This window comes from Monodon monoceros, unplaced genomic scaffold, assembly GCF_005190385.1.
Source record: "Monodon monoceros isolate NGI ecotype Baffin Bay Population unplaced genomic scaffold, NGI_Narwhal_1 Super_Scaffold_18, whole genome shotgun sequence".
NCBI lineage: Eukaryota > Metazoa > Chordata > Mammalia > Artiodactyla > Monodontidae > Monodon > Monodon monoceros.
The window spans coordinates 171,891,786-171,912,626 of NW_021703774.1; the positions used below are offsets into that span (position 1 = coordinate 171,891,786).

The 20,841-nt window shown below is 54.8% G+C and overlaps 1 protein-coding gene across 2 annotated transcripts in view; it reads right to left on the minus strand.

Annotated features, from left to right (window-relative positions):
* Positions 1 to 16,350, minus strand: part of PLOD1 (procollagen-lysine,2-oxoglutarate 5-dioxygenase 1) — a 28,304-nt gene extending 11,954 nt beyond the window's left edge. The window contains exons 1-9 of one of the 2 annotated variants that reach the window (XM_029230243.1): positions 16,094 to 16,350; positions 9,271 to 9,362; positions 7,716 to 7,849; positions 7,105 to 7,268; positions 5,835 to 5,947; positions 3,981 to 4,044; positions 2,576 to 2,673; positions 1,609 to 1,710; positions 903 to 1,034 (exon numbers count right to left, since the gene is read on the minus strand). In XM_029230243.1, the coding sequence (XP_029086076.1) occupies positions 903 to 1,034; positions 1,609 to 1,710; positions 2,576 to 2,673; positions 3,981 to 4,044; positions 5,835 to 5,947; positions 7,105 to 7,268; positions 7,716 to 7,849; positions 9,271 to 9,362; positions 16,094 to 16,169 (975 nt within the window). In that variant the 5' untranslated portion in view covers positions 16,170 to 16,350. Of the gene's footprint in view, positions 1 to 902; positions 1,035 to 1,608; positions 1,711 to 2,575; positions 2,674 to 3,980; positions 4,045 to 5,834; positions 5,948 to 7,104; positions 7,269 to 7,715; positions 7,850 to 9,270; positions 9,463 to 16,093 lie in introns of those variants that run through there. The other variant, XM_029230242.1, reaches the window with a different exon arrangement.
* Positions 16,351 to 20,841: the final 4,491 nt, after the last annotated feature.

Genomic DNA, 20,841 nt, shown 5'->3' on the forward strand with positions numbered 1-20,841 from the left:
ACAAAGTAGGTCCTCAAAGACTGCCTGGAACAGTTCTCTTTTTCTATATAAAGTCACAGTTCATGCGTGTGAGGTTTGATGTCTCCAGGGAAGCTGGGAGCCTCCCAAGGGCAGGGCCTACACCCTCGTCCTGTTTGCAGGTGACACAGTTGAATGAATGTCTGTGACCCACGCAGAGCTGAGCTGAGTGGGGGACCACAGGTCCCTGGGGGTGGGGTGCAGACAGTCAGGGCCGAGAGGTCTTGGAAAGGGGTGGCCCTAGACGGGGCAGCTGAGAAGACTCTAGGGAAGGCAAGGAGGCTAAACAGCAGGTAGAATTTGGAGAGCGTATCTGGCTTCCCTCAGCAAAAGCTGAGAGGTGGGACTTTATCTGGCTGGGAAGGAGAGGCAGGCAAGGGAGGGAGCTAGCCCTGCGAGCCACAAAGTAGCAGGCCTCCAGGCCCTCCCCGATTCCTCAGAAGGTACTCAAAGAATGAAAACCAATTTGACCATCACCAGGTCAAATCAGGAAAGACAGCCTGGACCAGGAAGGGAAACAATGACAATGACATCAGCTGAGAGCACCTACTATGCAACTTGTTTAACCCTTGCAGGAATTCTACGTGGCCTGCTCTAACATTATCCCTATCTAATAGACCTAAGAGATGAGAAAACTGAAGCCCAGAGAGGTTGAATAACATGCCCAAGGTCACACAGCTAATATAAGCAGTGATATTGGGGTTCAAACCCGGCCAGTCTGACTCCAGAGTGAACCCAGCAACTGGGGATACAGCCCACTGCCCACTTCCGTTTGGCCCAGACAACCCTCGTTCAGTCACTTCGTCAGAGGTCTCAGGGCGTCTTGTGAGGCTGAGCCCTTGACCCAAGCCACACGGCGACCCCACCAAGTGCCTGCTACTCACATGGCTGTGAATGAAAAGCCGCAGCCGTTTCCGGGGGTAGTGGAGGCGCAGGAGACGCTGGAAGAACAGGGACAGGAACGGCGTGGGCTGTTCGATGAACACACCAACCAGGACCGTGGGCAGAGCTTCATCCTGCATGGGGAGAGGGCGGCACAAGAGTCCGGCGATGTCCAGCCACTGCGCCACCGCTGAGCCCCGAGGATGGCCTGAGGGATCTGGAGCCACAGGCAGACGCTTGCGGACTTAGCAGGAAAGGGGCCTGGGACGGGGCGCTCCAAGCAGGATGTGCAGATGGCAGAGGCAGGGACTGGCAGGGAAGCAGCAGGAGGCTGTCCCTGCCGGGGACGAGAGCAGCGTGAGCCCAGACTTGGAGCGAGGACAGGTTGACGGCACGCCGTCGGGAGGGCTTGGCTGGCATGGTGTCTGAGGTGGGCCTTAATTGAGGAGTAAGTTTCGTGGGATGGGGAGAAGGCTGCAGGAGTACCCGAAGGACCAGGCAGAAGAAACCGGAACGTAGGCATCTGGGGGAAGCTGGAGCGTGTAGTTTGAGAAGGTTTCCAGGAGGAGGTGCATAGGTGAGGCGGGGGAGGATGGAACCCCAGACAGGGAGGTGACCCCTTTACCTCCCACCAAAGACAACAGAGTCTCCAGAATCCACCATCCTCCCCTCCCCGAGGGACGGAACCCCGGGGTCCAGCAGCCTCACCCCGATGCCCTTGAGGCTGCGCAGGCCCTCATCACACACAGCACATCCCGTCTCAAAGGTCCAGAAGCGTGGGATGTAGTTGCCCAGGTAGTTCAGCTGCAGCTGTGGGGAGACGAGGGGTCTGAGAGGAAACAGGCTCAGCACCCCCCGCCCCCTCCAACCAACAAGGCACATCTCCCTGGGCCCCTTGTGGGCCTGCACCCCAGCCTCCCCTAAGGGGACAGAAATGTGGCTTTATTTGGGGTGGGACTTGGAGAGCATGTCCATTCCCCTGGAGATCACCAAAGCTGCTCTGAGGGAGGGCCAAGGGAGGACTCAGCGCTCTGGTGCTTCTTCATCTTTGGATCTCCTGGGAGCTTGTAAAATGCAGATTCCTGAGCCCCACCCCTGCAGACATTCCAAATGAGCAGCTCTTGGGTGGCATCAGGAAATCTGCATTTGAACACCCTCTCCTTCCCCTCCGTCCACGTGATTCTGACGAGGGTGGTCAAGGACCACACTCCAAGAAATGTGCTGTGATCCAGGGGCCCGTTCCCCAGGGGCCAGTTGGGTCTGGCCTGCTCCCCCGCCCCTTCTGTAGCTCTGAGAGCACAGGGAACAGTCTGTCCTGTTCAGGGCTGGCGGGTCCTCAGGCCCTGCTACAAACATTCAATCGATGTTTGTTGAATGTAGAAACAAGCCTGCCCGGGAGTGGTAGAGTACAGATGACTCAGGGCAGCCCAGTCTGGGCCTGGATACGGACAGGAGCCTCCTTTGTGGTCCAGCAGAGATGGACAGGGCATCACCAACCACCACAGTAAGGAGAGAAGGCACCACACTGAACTCAGATGTGAGGTCAGAGGCAATGAGTGGGTCCCAGGTGGGTGGCCCTGACCCCAGGGAGAAGCTGTGGTGTCACAGTGGGAGCACAATTGGGATTCTGGACACCCATCCCACTCTCCCCCGGGGGGCTGGGGCCCCTCCCTACCTTGGTAGGCCCATTGCCATGAATCAGGACTGGGAGGGTGTCGTAAGCCAGGTTCCTTGCTCTCACTTGGCCCATTTCAAACTTGAGCACCACCTCATCTGTGGGGGCAGAAAGCAGAGACCTGTCCAGCATCAGGCCCACAGGCCAAGCTCCAGGGCTGACAGGATGGGCTAGAATCTGAAGCCTCCCCCAGTGAGGCCCTGGGCTAGTCACTTCACCTCTCTGAGCCTCAGTTTCCTCATCTGTAAAATGGGGGTTAGAGTGGGAGGATTCCGTGTCCTGCGAGTACTTAGCACCACGCCTGGCACGTGGTAAGCATGGAATCCATGGCAACCCCTACTGTTTGTTGTGATTACTTACTAGAGCCAGAAGCAGAGGATGGGAGCAAGCAAAGACCTGAAACATCCCAGCTCCAGGTGCAGTTCAACCAGCAGGGAGGCCTGGGTCGGGCAGGGACAGATCCTGTCCCGGTGGAGAAAGCCCCTGCAATAGGGTCCCAATACCCTAGCTCTGACCTGGTCAGTCCGCACGTAAGACAGCGGGTAGGACGCTGCCTTGCCTGACAGTTATAAAAGGCAGAAGGGCCTTTTCCCAGAGGCCTGAGAAGATGCCGGGCTGGGAGGCCTTTTGTGGTAGGTGATCATGTGATGGGAGCCCCTCTGTGCAAGCTCCCGATCCACCTAAGAGGTGGTCTGGACCCAGCTTCTTAACATAGGTTCACAAACTCCCAGAACCCACAGGCCAAAGAGTGCAATGCTTCTGCACCTCCCTGGGAGGGGAGCCGGAGCTCTCCTCAGATTCTCAAAGGGGTCCATTTACCCCATTAAATCACCAATCAATGATCTGGTCCAAATTCTCTTTTCTAAGCATGGGAAAACTGAGGCCTGAGGGGTGTGTGTGTATGTCTTGCCTGAGGTCACCCAACAAGATAGTGGCAAAGCAATGTCATCACCAGCCACCGACAGGACCAGGCCAAGAGCATTTGTGGTTTCAAGGGCCAAGTGGCCTCTCTGCTTCCGAAGTCATCCATCAACTCCCTGCCCCCAGCCCAGGAAGTCTTCACCTGGGAGGTGGGAGGGCGGGGGAAGGAGGTGAAGCAGGCTCACTTCTAAAGACCAGTTATGCAGGTCTTACCCGCTGAGTGCATCACCCAGCTCCTCCCAGGCTGAGCCCTGGTGTCCGGCAGGCTCTCTGGAATGACTTCTTAGCCCTCCTTTCACCACCCCTAGAGAGACACAGCTCTGCCCCCAGAGGACATCCAGGTGGTCTCTGGGGACCTGGGGATGAGGTGGGCGACATCCCAGCACAACAACCCAAGAGGAACCTCCTCGGCTCAGGCCCTGCCTGGAATCCTCATCTCCTTACCACTCCTCTCAGGATCCCCCTCCCTGTCAGGGTTGCTCACCCAAGGCTCCATCCAGATTCTGGAAGATACGGCAACGGTGGTCCAGGGTGATATTGATCCCCTCCTGCAGGAAAGAGGGCACCAGGCTGCAGCAGGGACAGGCCCTGGCAGAGGACAAGGCTCCATCACCCAGTGTGGGGAATCTGTCCTCCCACTTCTGCCACTTCCTTTCCCCACACCCACTTTGCCCTGTCACATCAGGGCAGCTGGGAGCCTTGGGAAGGCCAGCCAGTGGCCAAGACCCTGGGATCTACTAGTCTAGTGGCTCTATTCACAGAGAAGCAGGGACTCTCAGAACTGGAAGGAATCCAAGGAAACAGCTGGTTCAACTACAACAACAACCATAGTAATAACAAATGCTTGTTTAGCACTTTACTATGTGCCAATCACATCCTAAGTATTATATGTACATTAATTTAATCCACACAACACCCTTGAAGATCCCACATGTCGCGGAGCAACTAAGCCCGTGCGCCACAACTACTGAGCCTGCGCTCTAGAGCCCACAAGCCACAACTACTGAGCCCGCGTGCCACAACTACTGGAGCCCACGTGCCTAGAGCCCGTGCTCCACAATAAGAGAAGCCACGGCAATGAGAAGCCCACGCACCGCAACAAAGGGTAGCCCCCGCTCGCCGCAACTAGAGAAAGCCCGTGTGCAGCAGCGAAGACCCAACGCAGCCAAATAAGTAAGTAAATAAATAAATAAAAATTTTAAAAAACAAACAAACAAGGCACAGAGAGGTTGGATAACTTGCTCAAGGTCACACACTTAGTAATTGGCTAAGCTGGCATCTGAGCCTGGCAGCCTGGCCCTGAGGTCCACGTTCACTGCATAATGCTGCCTCTTTGAGATCTGACTGTGTCTCATGGAGCCCTAGGCCAGGCCAAGTGACACTCTAGGCTCAGCCTTCATCCCACAGAGAACAGCTCCACTGTTTTGTTTTAGACCATGGGCTTCTGCTAGCAATGTCACTGGAGGCAAAGGGGAAGGAGGAGGAAGGACTGAGCTAACTAAAGATCAAGTTCATAGTTTCCACTGCACAAGTCCAATTGCTTCATTTCATTATTTCATGGATAACCAAAATCGAGGCCCAAAGAGGGAAAGTGAGTTACCCTACATCACGCAGCACAGAAAAAACAGGGGTTGGGCGGGTAAGCAGGGAAGAATCCAGGAATACTGACGCCCCTCAAGGGCTCCCTAAATTTCCTGCCTGCCCAGAGGACACCGGCTGGCTTTGGGGCTACACTGGCCCAGTTCTACTGCCTCCATTCCCCTCAAAGATCTCTGCTTTTCTTTTCTTGGCCTTGCCACGTGGCTTGAGGAATCTTAGTTCCCCAACCAGGGATTGAACCCGCACCCTCGGCAATGAAAGTTCAGAGTCCTAACCCCTGGACCACCAGGGAATTCCCCAATGATCCCTGCCTTGAGACAGGCTGAGAGGCCTAGCTTCTGGGGCCCAGGTCCAGCCAAGATCACATCAGCCCCCTAGAAACCCTCCAGGTAGGGTTGGGCAGGGGCAGCTCAGCCTGTCAGTTCCTTTCATGACCATCCTCACCACCTGACATGAGGCTGTAAATTCCTTGTGTCCCCAGCTTGAAGGTCCACGAGGGCAGAGACCCCAACTGTCTTGTTCATTGCCATATCCCTGCCCTACACCTGACAGTGTCTCACACACCACAGGCACTCAATAAATACCTGCTGAAAAAAATGAGTGAATTGAAGAATAGATAAATGGAGTGTCAATGCCCAACCCAGGGGCTCAGACCTGGGGGGCAGGGGCTGCTCCCAGTGCCGCCTGGTCTGGGGGAATCCAGCATCAAGATCCCACAGTCCCACCCACTGCCTCTTACCCTCTTCTCCGGGTCCAAGAAGATCTTGGTGTAAAAGAGCTGGTCACTGTCACTGTCCTGACCCTCCCACTCGGCCACCAGTTTGCTGAGGTTGGGGGCATAACCGATGAAGCCTGGGGGTGGGGGACACACAGAGACAGACACTTAGCTTCCGGCCTCTAAGCCAGGGGCCTCTTCCCAGCCTCCCCTCTCATCCACCTCCCTCTTCCTTACCCATAAGCCCCGCCTCCTCTCAGAAGCCCTCCTGGATTGAGAAGAGGTGATGTCTACAGGTTGGAAACAGCCTGCCAGTTAATGCCACTTGGTGACAAGTTCCCACTGAGCCCAGAGAGAAAAATCAGTGCTGTCCATTAAGCTGCACCAGCTCAGGTCCTGGGCACCACACAGGTGGTGAATAAATGAATTAGACCAGAAGCCCAGGAGAGCAGGGCTGGTGGGGCATAGGCTTGGAGCCCCTTTTATCTGAGAAGTTATCTGAGAAACTTGACCCAGAGAAGGGCAGAGGCTGAGCCAAGGTCACACAGTATAGGACGGCTTAGAGGGTAAGGCCCACACAGCCCCCAGGCTACAGTGCAGACTGGTGAGAAGGGAAGAGAAAAAGGAGAAGGTGGGCAGCCAGGGAGGGCCCTGCCCTAGGGGACACCTCTACCCCTGGGCCAGGGCCAGGCCATCTGGACTGTGCTAACTCTCTTGGCCAATGGGGAAACGTGGTCCCTGGGGGCGGATCCCCCTTCCGTGGCTGGACAGAGGAATCCAGAATAAAATATGGATTTTATTCTCCGTGCAGTAGGAAGTCACTGAGTGATGTGTGCAGACTCGCATCCGGCTGCTGGGTGGAGGATGGACTGGAAGGCGCGAGGGTGGAGGCTGGCAGAGCAGTTAGGAGACTACTGCCTATGCCAGGGGCCCCATGAGGCAGCGGCAAGGGGCGTGGACATGAGAGGGCAGATTCCAGGGATCTTTTGAACTGGAAGTGGTGTGACCTGCTGATGGACTAAGGTGCGGGAAGGCAAGGGAGGAATCAGGGGTGACTCCCGACTCCCTGTTTTGCCCTGTGCAGATGGGGGGCTATTGAATGAGACAAGGAAGATTGCAGAGAAGCTGATTTAAGGGTTAAAAAATCAGGAGTGCTACTGAGGTCATTCTGCATTCAGGACCCGTGAGCCATCCGCATGGGATGTCAAGCCAGGGGGGATCCGCACCCAGGCAGCAGACGGACCCCTCTGGAGCCTGCCCAGCCTGCCACACACTCCGCACCCGGGCCCCTCACCTCCAGAGCCCAGGAACCTCTTGCCGTCAGATACCACCGGGTACTTGGCCTCCAGCCTGCGGTCTGGGTAGATGAGCTCCTCGGCAGAGAAGACCACCTGGCTCCTGGCCTGCCGGAACTTCTTCAGGAGCTCTCGGGGCCCCGAGGCAAACACCACGTCGTAGCTATGGCCAGAGCCGGAAGAAGACAGGGCAGGGCAGAGGTGAACAGGGAGGAGAAGGGGCGGGGGAGAGGGAGGCAGGGGCTCAGGAGGGTACAGGCAGGAGGAGACCAGGGATCAAGGCTCCCCCCCTCCTCCCACGCCAGCCCCAGGCCACGTCTGGGAAATAGATCTGCTCTGTTGCCTTTGCCCCTGCCCACCACGTTTCCACCCCCTTCCTGGGCAGAGACGTGGTCCCCATAATCTGTGCCCATCTCACACTCAAAGCATAGCTCACCATACCTGGGCAGGCGCCCCCACCCATCTTTTCACCAAGAGTGGACATGGGTCTTTTCTGGGGTTCACAGACCCCTTAAAACTGCAGGCAACCTTAGCTAGAGTAATCCCCCTCATCCCTGATGTCCTGGCAGGACCTCATTCTAGAATATTCCTCTACCTCTCAGCTGCCTACCTGTCTGTGAAGAGAATGACCAGGTTCTCCTTGTCTGCGTGCTTCTCCAGGGCTTTCTTCAGTAGTCGAACCTTCAGCCCTCCACCTGCCGACATCTCCTTCTCCCCATGCCAGTCCTCCCCCAGCCCCAGCGCCTGCAGAGAAAGGCCCCTTAACATGAGCTTTTGGTAAAGAAAAGATCTGGCCAGCTCAATTTCCAACCCCACCTGGGCAGTGCACATCTGTGCTTCTGTCTGTGTCCAGCACCTCCTCCCCTCCCCGTGGGAAAGCATTCTAAGACATATGTGGGGCTGAGCAGGCTCCTGGTGTGGTCATGTGACCATGGCTGGCCAATCAGAGTCTCCCATCTCTCCCAGAGCCATGAGTTTGAGCATGTAGCCCAAGTAGGGCCTATCAGAGTCTTCCCTGGGACTGTTCTGTTAAAAGTAAGGAAAGGTTGTCTTGTTCTGCTGAGGTTGTGAAGCTGGGGCATGTGGGTCTATGGCTGGTGGTCATCCTGCTACCATGTAGAGAGAGCATGTCTGCAAATGAAAACAAACAGGGCCTAGAGATGGAAAGACAAGGCCCTTACCATGCTCCTTGAACTCCTAGATCCAGCTATGCCTGAAGCAACCCGCTGCCTCAAGCCCCATTTATGTAAACTAATACACTTTCTTATAATGAATTTTAAAATTTTTATTTATTTTATTTATTTATTTTTGGCTGCATTGGGTCTTTGTTCCTGCACACGGGCTTTCTCTAGTTGTGGTGAGCGGGGGCTACTCTTCATTGTGGTGCGCGGGCTTCTCATTGCAGTGGCTTCTCTTGTTGCGAAGCATGGGCTCTAGGTGCGCAGGCTCCAGTAGTTGTGGCGCATGGGCTTAGTTGCTCCTCGGCATGTGGGATCTTCCTGGACTAGGGCTCGAACCCCTGTCCCCTCCATTGGCAGGCAAATTCTTAACCACTGCGCCACCAGGGAAGCCACAAACTAATACACTTTCTTTCTGGCTTAAAGCCACTAAGCTGTGTAGGCAAGCTGTGTAGGCAGTGCCCTGGTCTGTCTCGTCCATCATTCTGTCCCCAATGCCAACCACGGCACCTGACACAAGGAGGCACTCAGCACACTCAGTGAAATGGAGGAATCTCTCCCTGCAGGGCTCAGCCCCACAGACTGCATGCACAGGACATGAAATCCATGCCACCAATGGACATGGCGTTAGCTTGTGCTTCTTTACAGCAGTGTTTATACAGGTAAGATATCCAGACAAGGGCATCCCCAAATCACCTGGGAGGCCTTGTGGAAATGCTGATCCCCAGGCCCTACCCTCTAAACTAGCCACAGGTCCCCAGGTGAGTCTTATGCACTAACATGAGTACACCCACATACCTCTCGAGTCTCACCTTCCACACACCCTCTATCTCCAACATCTCCTAGACTTTGCTTATGTTCTTCCCATCTTACTTTTCCAGAAGATTTCCCTTTGGGCCCAAGTCAGTTTGGGAAAGGCAGACATCCAGCTCCTGGACTCTCCCACCACCCCTCGGCTATCCCTGCCTCACCTGGGGAGCCCCTTACCTGGATCTTGTAGTTGAAGAACTGAGCTGAGCGCTTGAAGCGTCGGAACCCCTCGGTCTCCTTTGTGGCCACCGTGAGGACCAAAAGGTTGTCTAGGGACAGAGAAGGGAATGAAGGATGAAGAGAGGTGACAGGAGGAACGGATGACCATGCCCAGCAGGATGTGTCAAATCCCACAGGACGTATCTTCATGTCAACCCATTATAGACAAGGGCCCAGGGCCCAGATAGGAAGAGACACACCTAAGATTACTCAGCTGGTTAATGACAGAGCTGGGACATAACCTGGGTCTCCCAATTCTCCTTCAGGGCTCCATTCATCTGGTAACTGACCAATGTGGCAGGAAGTACCCAGAGCAGAGGTGTCTGCACCTTGCATTGTGAGACTGGGTCTCTCTGGATTTAGGAGCAGAGGAAAGGATTTGCTCTGAATGCTGAACAACAGGAGGACCTCTCTGGCCAATATCAGACATTAGCCTGGCAACAATCACAGCTCTCCATGCCCGCACTCAGGGCAGACATTGCTAATCAATCCCAACAGACTTTCTTGCTGAGCCTCACTTGGCCTTGGATTCTCCCAACACTGTGAGAACCAATAAGAGCTGGCCTGCAGTGGAAACTGACTTGAAATCCTGGCCTTTGGCCAGAGTGGCTATGCTACCTTTTTAACAAGGGACCTCTCTGGGCTCTGTAGTGTGGCTTCACCTCTGCAACAGAACCTGCTGAAAACACTCCCAGATGCCATTTCTGGGAGCCGTGAAGAAGCACCTCCCAGACCATACTTTGAGGCTGTGTTCTACGAGAAGTGAAGGCTCTGGGAGTCCCCTGGTGGCCTAGTGGTTAGGATTTCGGGCTTTCACTGCTGAGGCCCTGGTTCAATCCCTGGTCGGGGACCTGAAATCCCACATGCCACGCTGCACAGGAGAAACAAAAAAAAAAAATTCCCTGTAGCTGGCCTGGTTAGGCTCCTAGCTCTGCTCCTTACCAACTGTGCAACCTCGGGAAAGTCCTTGACCCTTCTGAGCTGGTTTCCCCCTTGTAAAATAGGGATAGTAGTAGTACCTACTTCCCAGGGCTGCTGGACTAATTAAATGAGATCAGGTCTGTAAAATCCTTGTTGGGATACTGGCACACACTAAGCTATTATTGGTGCTTATTACTGAGAGGCAAACGCCTTGCTCTGGCATTCAAGGCCCCCGTTGATTGGCCTGGTGGCACACTCATTCCCTCCATTGAGTGGGCCCTCCTCCTGGCTGGGCTCCTCCCTCCTGCTAGGGCTCCCTCTCTCTGCTCTTTCTCTAACCTTCCTCCAGGTCCCAGGGCCAGTGATACTTCTTCCCTGCCACCACCTCTATGAAGCCTTCTTGGATTTCTCCTGACCTCTCTCTGGGCAGAGGGCAGGACCCCACTTTGCAGCGCCCATCATTGTTTCACTAAGTGAGCCTTACTTCCCTGGGGTCCAGGTCTTAACACTTTTCTGGGTGAACAGACTCACCAAGTGGCCAGGCCAGCACAGGCAGGTAAGGCCCTCCCACCTCGACCTCCCCAGGAAGTCAGGAGGAGCCTGGGCTAAAAGAACAAAGGAGTCCAGCTTGACAGAGCTGGCTGAGCCGAGGGGCAGGCTGCTGGTCCCAGAGCAAGGGGTTGGTGCCAGGTGGCCCAGCCAGGATTGGCAAGAATCTGCTGCGGGTGGGTCCAGAGACCTGGGGCAGAAGCGGGTGGATTCATTAGGCAGATATGGAGAGGGGAGACCTCACCATCTGACCCTGGGGTCCAGGAAAGAGGGGTGCTGCTCACACTTGGGGAAGGGCTCCCCCCAGCTCCTGCCAGGATGGTTAAGTCTGCCCTCAGGCAAACAGAGCCAGAGCCCCAGCTCTGAGGCCCTCTTGTCGACAACAGGGGCTGCTGGGGACAGGAAGAGTGTCACATTTCATGGATGGAAAAAGCCAGCGTGTGTATCTATGTGAGATTCTGGATTCTCCATTGGACCAGGGCTCCTGAAGTCAGGAAGTGGGGGAGGGGAAGTGAGGAACCCAAGACTCAGATACCGTAACCTGCCCAAGGGAGCCACGAAGTGGCAGCACCATGATTTGGACACAGATACCCGGACCCAGAATCCCCTCTCTTCACCTCTGCATGCACCGCTCAGGCCTGGGACGTGGCCAGGCGTCCATCTCCATCTGTCTAATGAGACTGTCCAGCTCAGGCCATGCTGGACCCTCCCCACATGCCCAGCCTGTCTCCACTCAGTTTTCCTGCCAGGTGCTCGCAATGGTGCCTTAACAAATCCTGGGTTCCTTGGGCAACACAACGCCCACTCTCCTGGCCAAGGACCCCACAAAATCCCCCAGTGCAGAGGGCCCCAAACCTGCCTGCATATTGGCATCACAAGGGAGGCTGTGAAATCCACATTCTTGGGCCCCAGGACCACAGATCTGAGATGGACCCAGGAGTCTGGATTTGTCCTACATTCCCCTGGTGATTTCTGATGTCAGCCACGTTTAGAAACCGCTGGTCCAACCCATCCCTTGGTCCTCTGACTCTGGGCTCCAATGCAGGGGCCTGGGAGGTGGTTCACAGCAAGAGAACTCAAGGCAGGCCACTCCCCTAAGGGACCCTGGCATCACCCCTCAACACCCCCATGAAACTGCGTCGCTGAACCCAGCCGGCACCCCATTCCTTTGTCCTGCCTGCAAAGCCTGCTCCTTCCCCTGAAAAGGCCCCAGGCCACTTCCTCCAGGAAGCCCTCCTCAATCTCATCCCCTTACCCAGTCAGTCCTCGGCCCGTGAAGTCTCCGTGTGCACAGTAGGTGAACTACCGGTACAAACCTCCTCCTCCCTTTGCCAGGCCAGGCCCGCGTCTCTATTTCCTTGGTGTCCCTCCCCCTCCCCAGGACTCGGAGTGAGTGTGACTTGGGCCTCAGGTGCAGTGTCTGGCCTTCAGGAGCCCTGTGGAGATGACTAGTAAGCGCTAGCACTGTTGAGCCTTTTCTAGATGCCATGCACCTTGTGAAGCGTGTTACGTTCGTTATCAAATTTAACCATCAACACCCTGTGCGGTAGGGGATATTTCTACCCCCCCTTCTACAGGTGAGGAAACTGAGGCACAGAGCGGCTATATAACCTCGAGGTCACAGGACCTCGAAGTGAGAAGGAAACGAGCTGGAATTCCAAATGCCCATGCCCTTCACCACACTGTTTCCCTGTCCAACATCCCGGAATGCTGGGAATCCCAGCTGTAGACTGAATCCAGCATTTCCAGCCACCTTCTCTCAGGCCTCCCCAGTGTGGGCACCCGCTCCAGTCACTGGATGAGGTCTCTTCCCAACTCACTGCACATCCAGAGCTCTGGGCAGCCTACAGGGTGACAACGTGGCCCAGGGCCCCGCCCACCTGCTTCTGTCTGGCCCAGCCAGCTGCCTTGGGCTGAGGCCAGGGCCCACATGAGGCCCGACATACAGGGCTCTTGGTCCCCCTGACCCGCTGCTCAAAGTCCAGCAGTGGTTTCCCCAGATGGATGACCCATGATCCAGGGTCAGCAGAGACAAACCAGAGAGCAGAGTGGAGTGGCAAACTGCCACAGATTGCTGGGACAGTAACTTAGCCTCTCTGTGCCTCTGTTTTCTTATCTGTAAAATGGGAGTAATAACAATAGTACCAGGGAATTCTTTGGTGGTCCAGGAGTGGTTAGGACTCTGCGCTTTTACTGACAAGGGCCCGGGTTCAATCCCTGGTCAGGGAACTAAAGTGCTGCTCTGGGGGGCAGGGATGGAGAGGAGCTGCCTTCCTGAGAGTGAGAATGACGGGGAGTGGGGGGGGCACGGGGGCCTTGCGGGGAGTGCAGACATCTCTCTGGGATCCTAAGAGAAGGCTGAGGACTCAGGCCCTGTTCGGCTGTGCTCCTTCAGATGCCACCTCCTCTCCCCAAGCAGTGCCGGTCCAGGCAAGGGGGTGGATGGTCAGCGTGTGGCCTTGGCTCCCAAGGCACGGTCATGACACACCCAGTCTGCTCTCTGGGGAGGCGGGAATGAATGAAGCTCCTCTCCCATCCCCCACACCCACCTGGGGCTGGAACAGAAGCCAGGAGATGGGGATTCCCAGGGCTGGAGCCAGCCCTGCCTCTTCCCCAGGTCTGGCCTCCCACTCATTTCTGCCACCTCAGGGCTCCTGAGACTCCCCCACCCTGACACACACACAGCCAGCTGGGTCTGCCTGCCTCTCCATTTCCTGCGGCAGAACAGCACGACCTGAAGCTCCCACCCAAGCCCAGCCGGCATCCCTGGAGTCTCAGGTCTCAGCGGCCATCAGGCTCAGGCTGCTCCTTCCCTCTCTGTGGCCAGATGAAGGCCTGCAGGGAAAGGCATGGGCCCAGGGAGAGAGGGGGTCTCAGCCAGAAGCAACTACAAAAAGAAGGACGGGGGCTTCCCTGGTGGCACAGTGGTTGGGAGTCCGCCTGCCGACGCAGGGGACACGGGTTCGTGCCCCGGTCCGGGAGGATCCCGCGTGCCGCAGAGCGGCTGGGCCCGTGAGCCGTGGCCGCTGGGCCTGCGCGTCCGGAGCCTGTGCTCCGCAACGGGAGAGGCCACAACAGTGAGAGGCCCGCGTACCGCAGAAAAAAAAAAAAAAAAAAAAGAAGGACGGACCATGTTGCTCCTGGACTCTCCCACCCCCTCAGCTCTGTGCAAATTTGCTTGTTTGGATGCCGCTTTGTTGAAGGCCTTTTTCTTTCCCCCACATCAGTCTGGGGCCCCCCCAGCGCAGGGCACTGTCTCCTCCCTCAGGCACAGGGCTCTCTGGGAGCAGAGGGCTGTGTCTCCCCCATCAGACTGGGCATCCACTGGGGTGAGGAGCTCTGTGTCCTCCCTCAGATTGGGAGCACGCTGAAAGGGACAACTGTCCCTCTTTCTATCCGTGTATCTCCTGGCAACACCTGCCCCCCCATCTGGAGCTGGGGGTCAGCAGGAATGAGCAGAGGGTCTGAGTCCCAGTCAATGATGCCACTTCCAATCAGCTGTGGCAACCTGAGACCAGGTGTTTAGGGTCTCAGTCTTCCTATCTGTAAAATGAGGCCAATGATTCCTTATGTATCAAAAGGGTCTGAATGGAGCAAGGGAAGCACAGGGCCTCAAACTTGAGAGCGGCCTGACTTTCGCCACATGCCTGGGGACCCGCTTACTATCTACTAGGTGCTTTACCTGGATTATCTCAGCAACACCCTGAATCCTGTACCCTCTGTGGGGGCTGCCTTGTGTCTACTTTGTCCCCTCCCATCACCTGCTAGGGGTCAGGGCACCTGAAGCCTTGTCATCAATTTGGTCCCTCCAACTCATCTCCCAGGCTTCATCACCTCCCTGGGCAGCTGGAGATTTTCTCCTGGGATGGTCTGGGGTGGAGGGAGCCTACATCAGCAAAAGCAGAGGGAAGAGAGGCCCAGGGGGAAAAAAAGCCAGCAACTGGACCCAGGCCACAGGACCTCTGCACACACCGCCAGCCCAGCCCTGTGCTTAGCACCTCCCTCACTGTATTTTTTGACCTGTCTTACTGCCCTGCTGGGATACTCCAGGAAAGCTGGCAGCGCTGGGCCAAGAAAGAAAATGCCTTTATGGGCTGGGCATTGAGCTGAACTCTCACCAACAGGCCTCATCCCACGGAATCCTTGTCAAGAGCTCTAGGACGCAGGTATCATCACACCTGTTTTGCAGGCTAGAACAGCAAGCCTCGTGGAGATTAAGCACCACTGTTTTACCACGGGAGACGCGTGGCCTTGGGCAGAACCTGGCACAAAGGAAGTACTCAAGAAATGGTGGTTCCCATCCCTTTTCCTGGCCCAAGGGTCTGCTAAACTACCATCCTGCCCCACTCTGGTTCCCAGTTTCCCTAGAAGAGTGGGCCAAGGGGAACGGGGGATGATGGAGGGTGTGGTCAGTCTGGCTCTGCTTCGCCGGGACTGCCAGTGGTCTGTGTCCTCCTGGGGCTCTCAGATGCTGACTGGGCGGCCCTGCAGGTGGTCCAGGGAGGGCTGGGGAGGAGAGTAGCACCCGCTCAGGATAGTGGGACACACTTTGAAATCCAATCTGCCTTGGGGTTGTAGAAAAAGCACTAGACCCGGAGTCCAGCAGATCTGAGACCCACCGCTCCAAAGATGGATCCCCCTGGGCAGTCACTACACCTGTCTGGGCCTCAGTTTCCTCATGTGCAACCCGGAGAGAGTAAGACCCACCTGGGAGGGGTAGAGCAGACCACTGAGGACACGGGTGAAAGTACAAACGGCTCTGTGATGTGAGCCACCCCTTCTGTCTCCCACCCCGCCCAGGTGCCCCGCACTCCATAGTTATGAGGCCTAGGTGTGAATCCTGATTTCAAAGCCCACAAGCGGTGTGACCTTGGGCAAGTGAATCAACTCTGGAGCCTCAGTTTTCCCAGCTAGAAAATGGAAATGACAGAAGGATGCACTTCCGAAGGTTAGGGTCCTGCTTAATCGACGTCTGACTCATAGCCAGTGCCCCACAAACGTAGTTATCGTCCTTATTATTATGAGTGCTATTATTATTTGCCCCTCTGGGTAATGAACGGGACTTGGGCCGTTCCTCCCCTCCAGCTGCCCGAAAGTGGGAAACGCAACCCTAAGAGGGGAAGTGCCTTGTCCAAGTCACCACTGAGTCAGTGGACAACTGGCCTGAACCCAGAACCCCTCGGAAGCCCAGGCCTCCCCTACAGGCCGGTCCTAACGGAGGCAGCCCCCAGACCAGCCCACCTGCCCCCATCCCCCCCACCCCACCTCCGGCCCCGGATCCCCCCTCCCGCCCCCGGCCCGGAGCCCTCACCCTCCGGCTTGGCATCACCCTTCGTTTCGACAAGGAGCAGCCAGCCCAGTGGGGCCAGGAGCAGCTGGAGCCGCATGGTCCGTGTCTGGGAACGTCCGGCGTGTCCAGCGGCGCTCGCTCGCAGGCTGGAAACTTCCCGACGGGGTCGGCGATCCCGCTGCCACGCACTGGGCCCGCCCCGGAGGCGGTGTCGCGCCGTGCTGCCGGGGGGAAGGGTTTCCTGCAGACTCGCCCGAACCCGCCGCCTCTCCGAGTCCGGGCAGCTCCCTGCGGGCCCGTCCCTGCGGCTCCCGGGTCCTTCCGCCGCCGGCCTCCTCCCTCCCGTCTCCGGGGGGCTTCACTCCGACCGGAAAGAGGAGGGGAGATGGGGGCGAGGCAACAATTTCTATACCCCGGACCCCGCGCCAAGCCTTGATGGTATTAATAAACGTGAGCCTCGGTTTCCTCTCTGGAAAGTGGGGTTTATAATGGTATCTATGCGTTGGGCCTTGCACGGGTTAATGACATTGTTACCTGCAGTGCCCTTAGAACAGCCCCTCGATAAGCCCTCAGTAAATCTCAGCTATTCAGATTTCATTCGCCCTTGTCCAAAGCCCTGGGCGTGAGGGTCTGAGCCTGGAGCGGGCGAGGCCTGGCAGGAATGTGTTCAGAGGCATCCCAAGACCCTCCTGGCTGCTTGCAAGTGCATCACCGCCCCGCAAAAAGGGACTCACTTAATCTGCCTTTTTGTCCCTGGGAGGCAAAGGGAACCTCTGAGACAAGGAAGGTCTTGTTCCTGAGGTCACATTGTTGAATGAATGGATGAATGAATGAATGAGAGAGAGAGAGAAGAAAGTGAGGGAGGGAGGGAAGGAGGGACGAAGGAAGGAAGGAAGGAAGGAAGAAGTTGTTTAGGGTCTCTTCACAGATGTGGGTCTTCAAAACACAACTCAAGCGTTTCTAGAACAAGGGTTCCTGGAGCAGATGTCAGCTAGAGGCAGCCATCTCTGGGAAAACAACAACAATTTTCATCCTTGGAAGAGACCCTCAAAGGGAGATCCTTTCCAGCAGGTTAGGCTCCAGAGGAGTGGGGAGTGGGTACAACCCTGGGTGGGCAGGGGGTTCCCCACCCACAGGGGGAAAGGGCAGAGGGGGGAGGAATGTCATGATTATCAATGAACAACATAAAGCAGGCCATGTTAGGTCCTGGGGAAAAGAGAAATTGGCAATACTCTTAAGACTGATTCAGCCAGGGTAATGCACTACCAACATGACGTTACATGGGAAAAGCAGTATATACTGTATGACCCCACTTAGCGAAAATATATCCTTACAGGTACAATGCATAGAGATGATGCTAAAAGAAAATGACAGCCAAATATTTACAGTCATTATTTCCAACTTGTGGGAATGTGTGTGTGCGTTCTTGCCAGGTAGTTTTTATCTTCTTATTTATATTTTTCATTGTTTTTACAATCATTTTACAATGAATATATACTATTTGTACAACCCAAACAAAGCCAACACATGTTCTTTTTAGACGATAGGTACAATCCCTGCGAACCTGGGAAATTATCTCACTGAACAGAGATTTACTCGTGGTAAAGATGGTAGAAGTAAGGCCCAGGGGGACCCAACAGCAAGCTCAAATTCGAAAGGCAAGTAAAGGGAAGAGGCAGGAGTGCAATCCAGGGCTGCCACCCGGTTGGGACCTGGGACCTAGGGTGGGGAGTTTCTGCAGCTGGGGACAGGACATGGTGCCAGAATCCACCGGATGTTTTTGAATTCAGGAGGATGCAGACTGAAATTCCAGCTCCTTTGAGGAGGAAATGGAGGGATAAGCAGAGGGGAAGAGGAGCATGTGTTGAGTGGCTCAATTTTCAAAGCTCTGGCTTATGCCATGTTCCCCACAGCCCTGCCAGTTAGGCAGTATTGCCCCCATTTGTGAAATAAGGAAACTGGGGCTCAGAGATGTGAAGCAACTTCCTCAAAGTCACACAGCTGATGGGGGACCACAGTAAGGGAGGCGACTTTGGAAACCGGCTCTAACTTCCCTTTTGCTCGGGCCCAAGAGAACCTCAATGGTGGCATACTATGGACGGAAAAAAATCCTTGCGCAGTGGAGTTCCCAGAGTCATTGCAAATCGGGAGGGGGGATCAATCTTGGAGGCTGCTGGCCGCCCCTGGAGAAAGGATTCATCCTGGTGAAGCCTGCCTGCCACCCTTCACCAAATTGCTGGAACTTGAAATCGGTCCAAGCTTCATCCAAAAGGAGGACTTGTCTCTTTAACCAGGGGTGGCTGCTGCCTAGATGTTACTCAGGGTAAGTGCTGCACCTGTTGTGCACAGTTAAAGGCACAGGACTCTGCTTTTCTGGGAAGCAGAAAGGATAGCTGGACTGGAGGGTAGTGGTCTGGTGCCACAAGGGGATTTTCTCCCTCTCATCCTCTTCTTTTCTCCATTTTTACCATTTCCTTTCTTGACCCGAGGAAGAGCGATGGCCTCAGTGGACAGCCACGCTCTCTGCTGCCAGCCGATTCTCAGCCTCCTCCCTGTTTACACCCATCAGCGAGTCCCACTGGCGCCTACCCCCTTTGATGATGATGATAATAATAATAATAATGGAATTTCCAAGCTGTTCCCTTAAACGAAAAAAGTAATATGCAAGAGTATATAATATGCTACAATGTCCGTGAAGGGAAAAATATAGGTCTCTGTCTATATGGCTATATATCTGTAAGTGAATAGAATTTCTGGAAGAGCACCCAAGGAACAGGAAGCAGTGGTTGCATCTGGGAAGAGGAACTGACTAGCTGGGACTCCAGGAAAGAGGAAGACTTAATGGCCACTCTTCACCCTTTCATATATGTTGAATTTTGTGTCATGTACATGTGTTTCCTGTTTCCTAGTAAAAATAAATAAAATAATGAATGGTTATTTTAAGCCAGGCAGTATGCTAAATGTTTAACTTGTTTATCTAACTTAAGTCTCAGAGCAATCCTACTCTGTCTCATGATCCCCATTTTATGGATGGAGAAACCAAGGCCCAAAGAAGTTAGCTGACTTGCTAGCAAGGGGCAAGGCCAAGATTTAAAACCCAGGCAGCCTCGTGCCTGTGTCCTTACTCTTGACCTCCTGGCTTTGTTGTGGCTATGTTGCTGATCGTGGGCTGTGATTCCCTCCCCTGGGGTGTTTGAGAGTGGTAAGGGAGTTAAGAGCACCAGCATGAACCTTCTCTTTAACGTAGGAATCTACTTCCAGGAATTGCTCCCCCAGAAACAGTCTCAAAAGTAGGCCTATATATGTCTATTACACAGACATTCATAATAGCGAAAAATAATTATGTGGGTTTACATTTACTGTGTACTTACCCCATGTCATGCACCTTGCTTGCTTTGCCTGTATTAACTCACTTATTCCTCAGAAACCTGAGAGGCAGTTTCTCTGGTCATCCCCATTTTACAGGTGGGATCAAGCCTGGTTTAGTCCTTTGCTCTCATCTCACTGTGCCTCCCAAGTGTTTCTGCCTCCCTGAGGGGCTTGGATGGATCCTATCTCTCTAACTGTAGGTTATGGATTCCTGCACATCCATGAAGTTATTCTGTGGGGTTTGTGAAATCCTGGTGGAAATTAAGAATTTTGTGTGTATGTTTTGATAATGATCTTAAAAAAGAAAAAAAAGAAGGTAAGCATACTGTAGGATCACCTGGACAGCTGCCTTCTTATAGGGTGCTGGCCCTAAGACTTGGCAAACACACATGTGTCTGCTCACAGCCCACAAGAAGCCACCTCAAATGACCATTTAATTTTCAACAACTGAGAAGCACTGTCTGGCTTTGGAATGTCCCGAAACTAAAGTGGAAACAATCGCCCCATTGTCTGCCCCTGTGCTCAGATTGAATTTTTTCCCCAGAAACAAAATTTGTCTTTTGCATTGATAATACACAATTTAAAAGCATTTTCAAAGCATGAGACTTTAGTGTTTTATGTTATTTAATAAGTTAAGACTCACGGTTGACATCAAGAAGACGACTTGGTGTGGTAGAGAAATGGACAGTCCTGGGCCTGATTTGTGTCCTATATGCTGTACATGCAGCCAGACAGGTCTGGAAGAGTCGTCAACAAAATATATCCTAGGAAGTCTGGTTGACAGTGTTTACTTTTCTTTTTCTTTCTTTCTTTCTTTCTTTTTCTGGGGGGTACTATTCTGTACTAAGTCTTTTTTTTTTTTTTTGCAGTGAGGATCATTTTTACAGAAAAAAAGTTTTAAAATTATTTTTTAAAAATCTTGGGGCTGTTGAATCCATTAGTAGCGAATGGGGCACAACACGTGTTCGGTTTGGCTAGCGCGGTTGGTCTGTTTTAAGTTCCCATGAATTGGCCGCTTCCAGTCCTCCGCAGACCCCTCTCCTCTTCAGGACTTGACTTTTCAGGCCCGAGAACTGGTGGTCAAACCCCGGCGGTGCCCGCCCCCTCCTCGCTGTGGCCACGCCTCCTTCTCCCGGGCCCGCCCCTCTCCCCTCCCTCCGCCCTCCCCTTTTCCATCTGTCGCAAAAGAGTAGGTGGCGCTTGACGGCCCGCGTCGTTTGACGGCCGGAGGCAACCGAGAAGGAGGAGGGAGCAGCTGTGGCGGCTGCCGCGGCGCCTGTGACGGGGGCTGGGGTGGGCGCCGCGGTCCGGGCCCGGGAGTGAGGCGCGGGCGGCCGGGCCGGTGGGCTGGGCGGCGGGCCCGGCCACCTACTCTTTTGCGACAGATGGAAAAGGGGAGG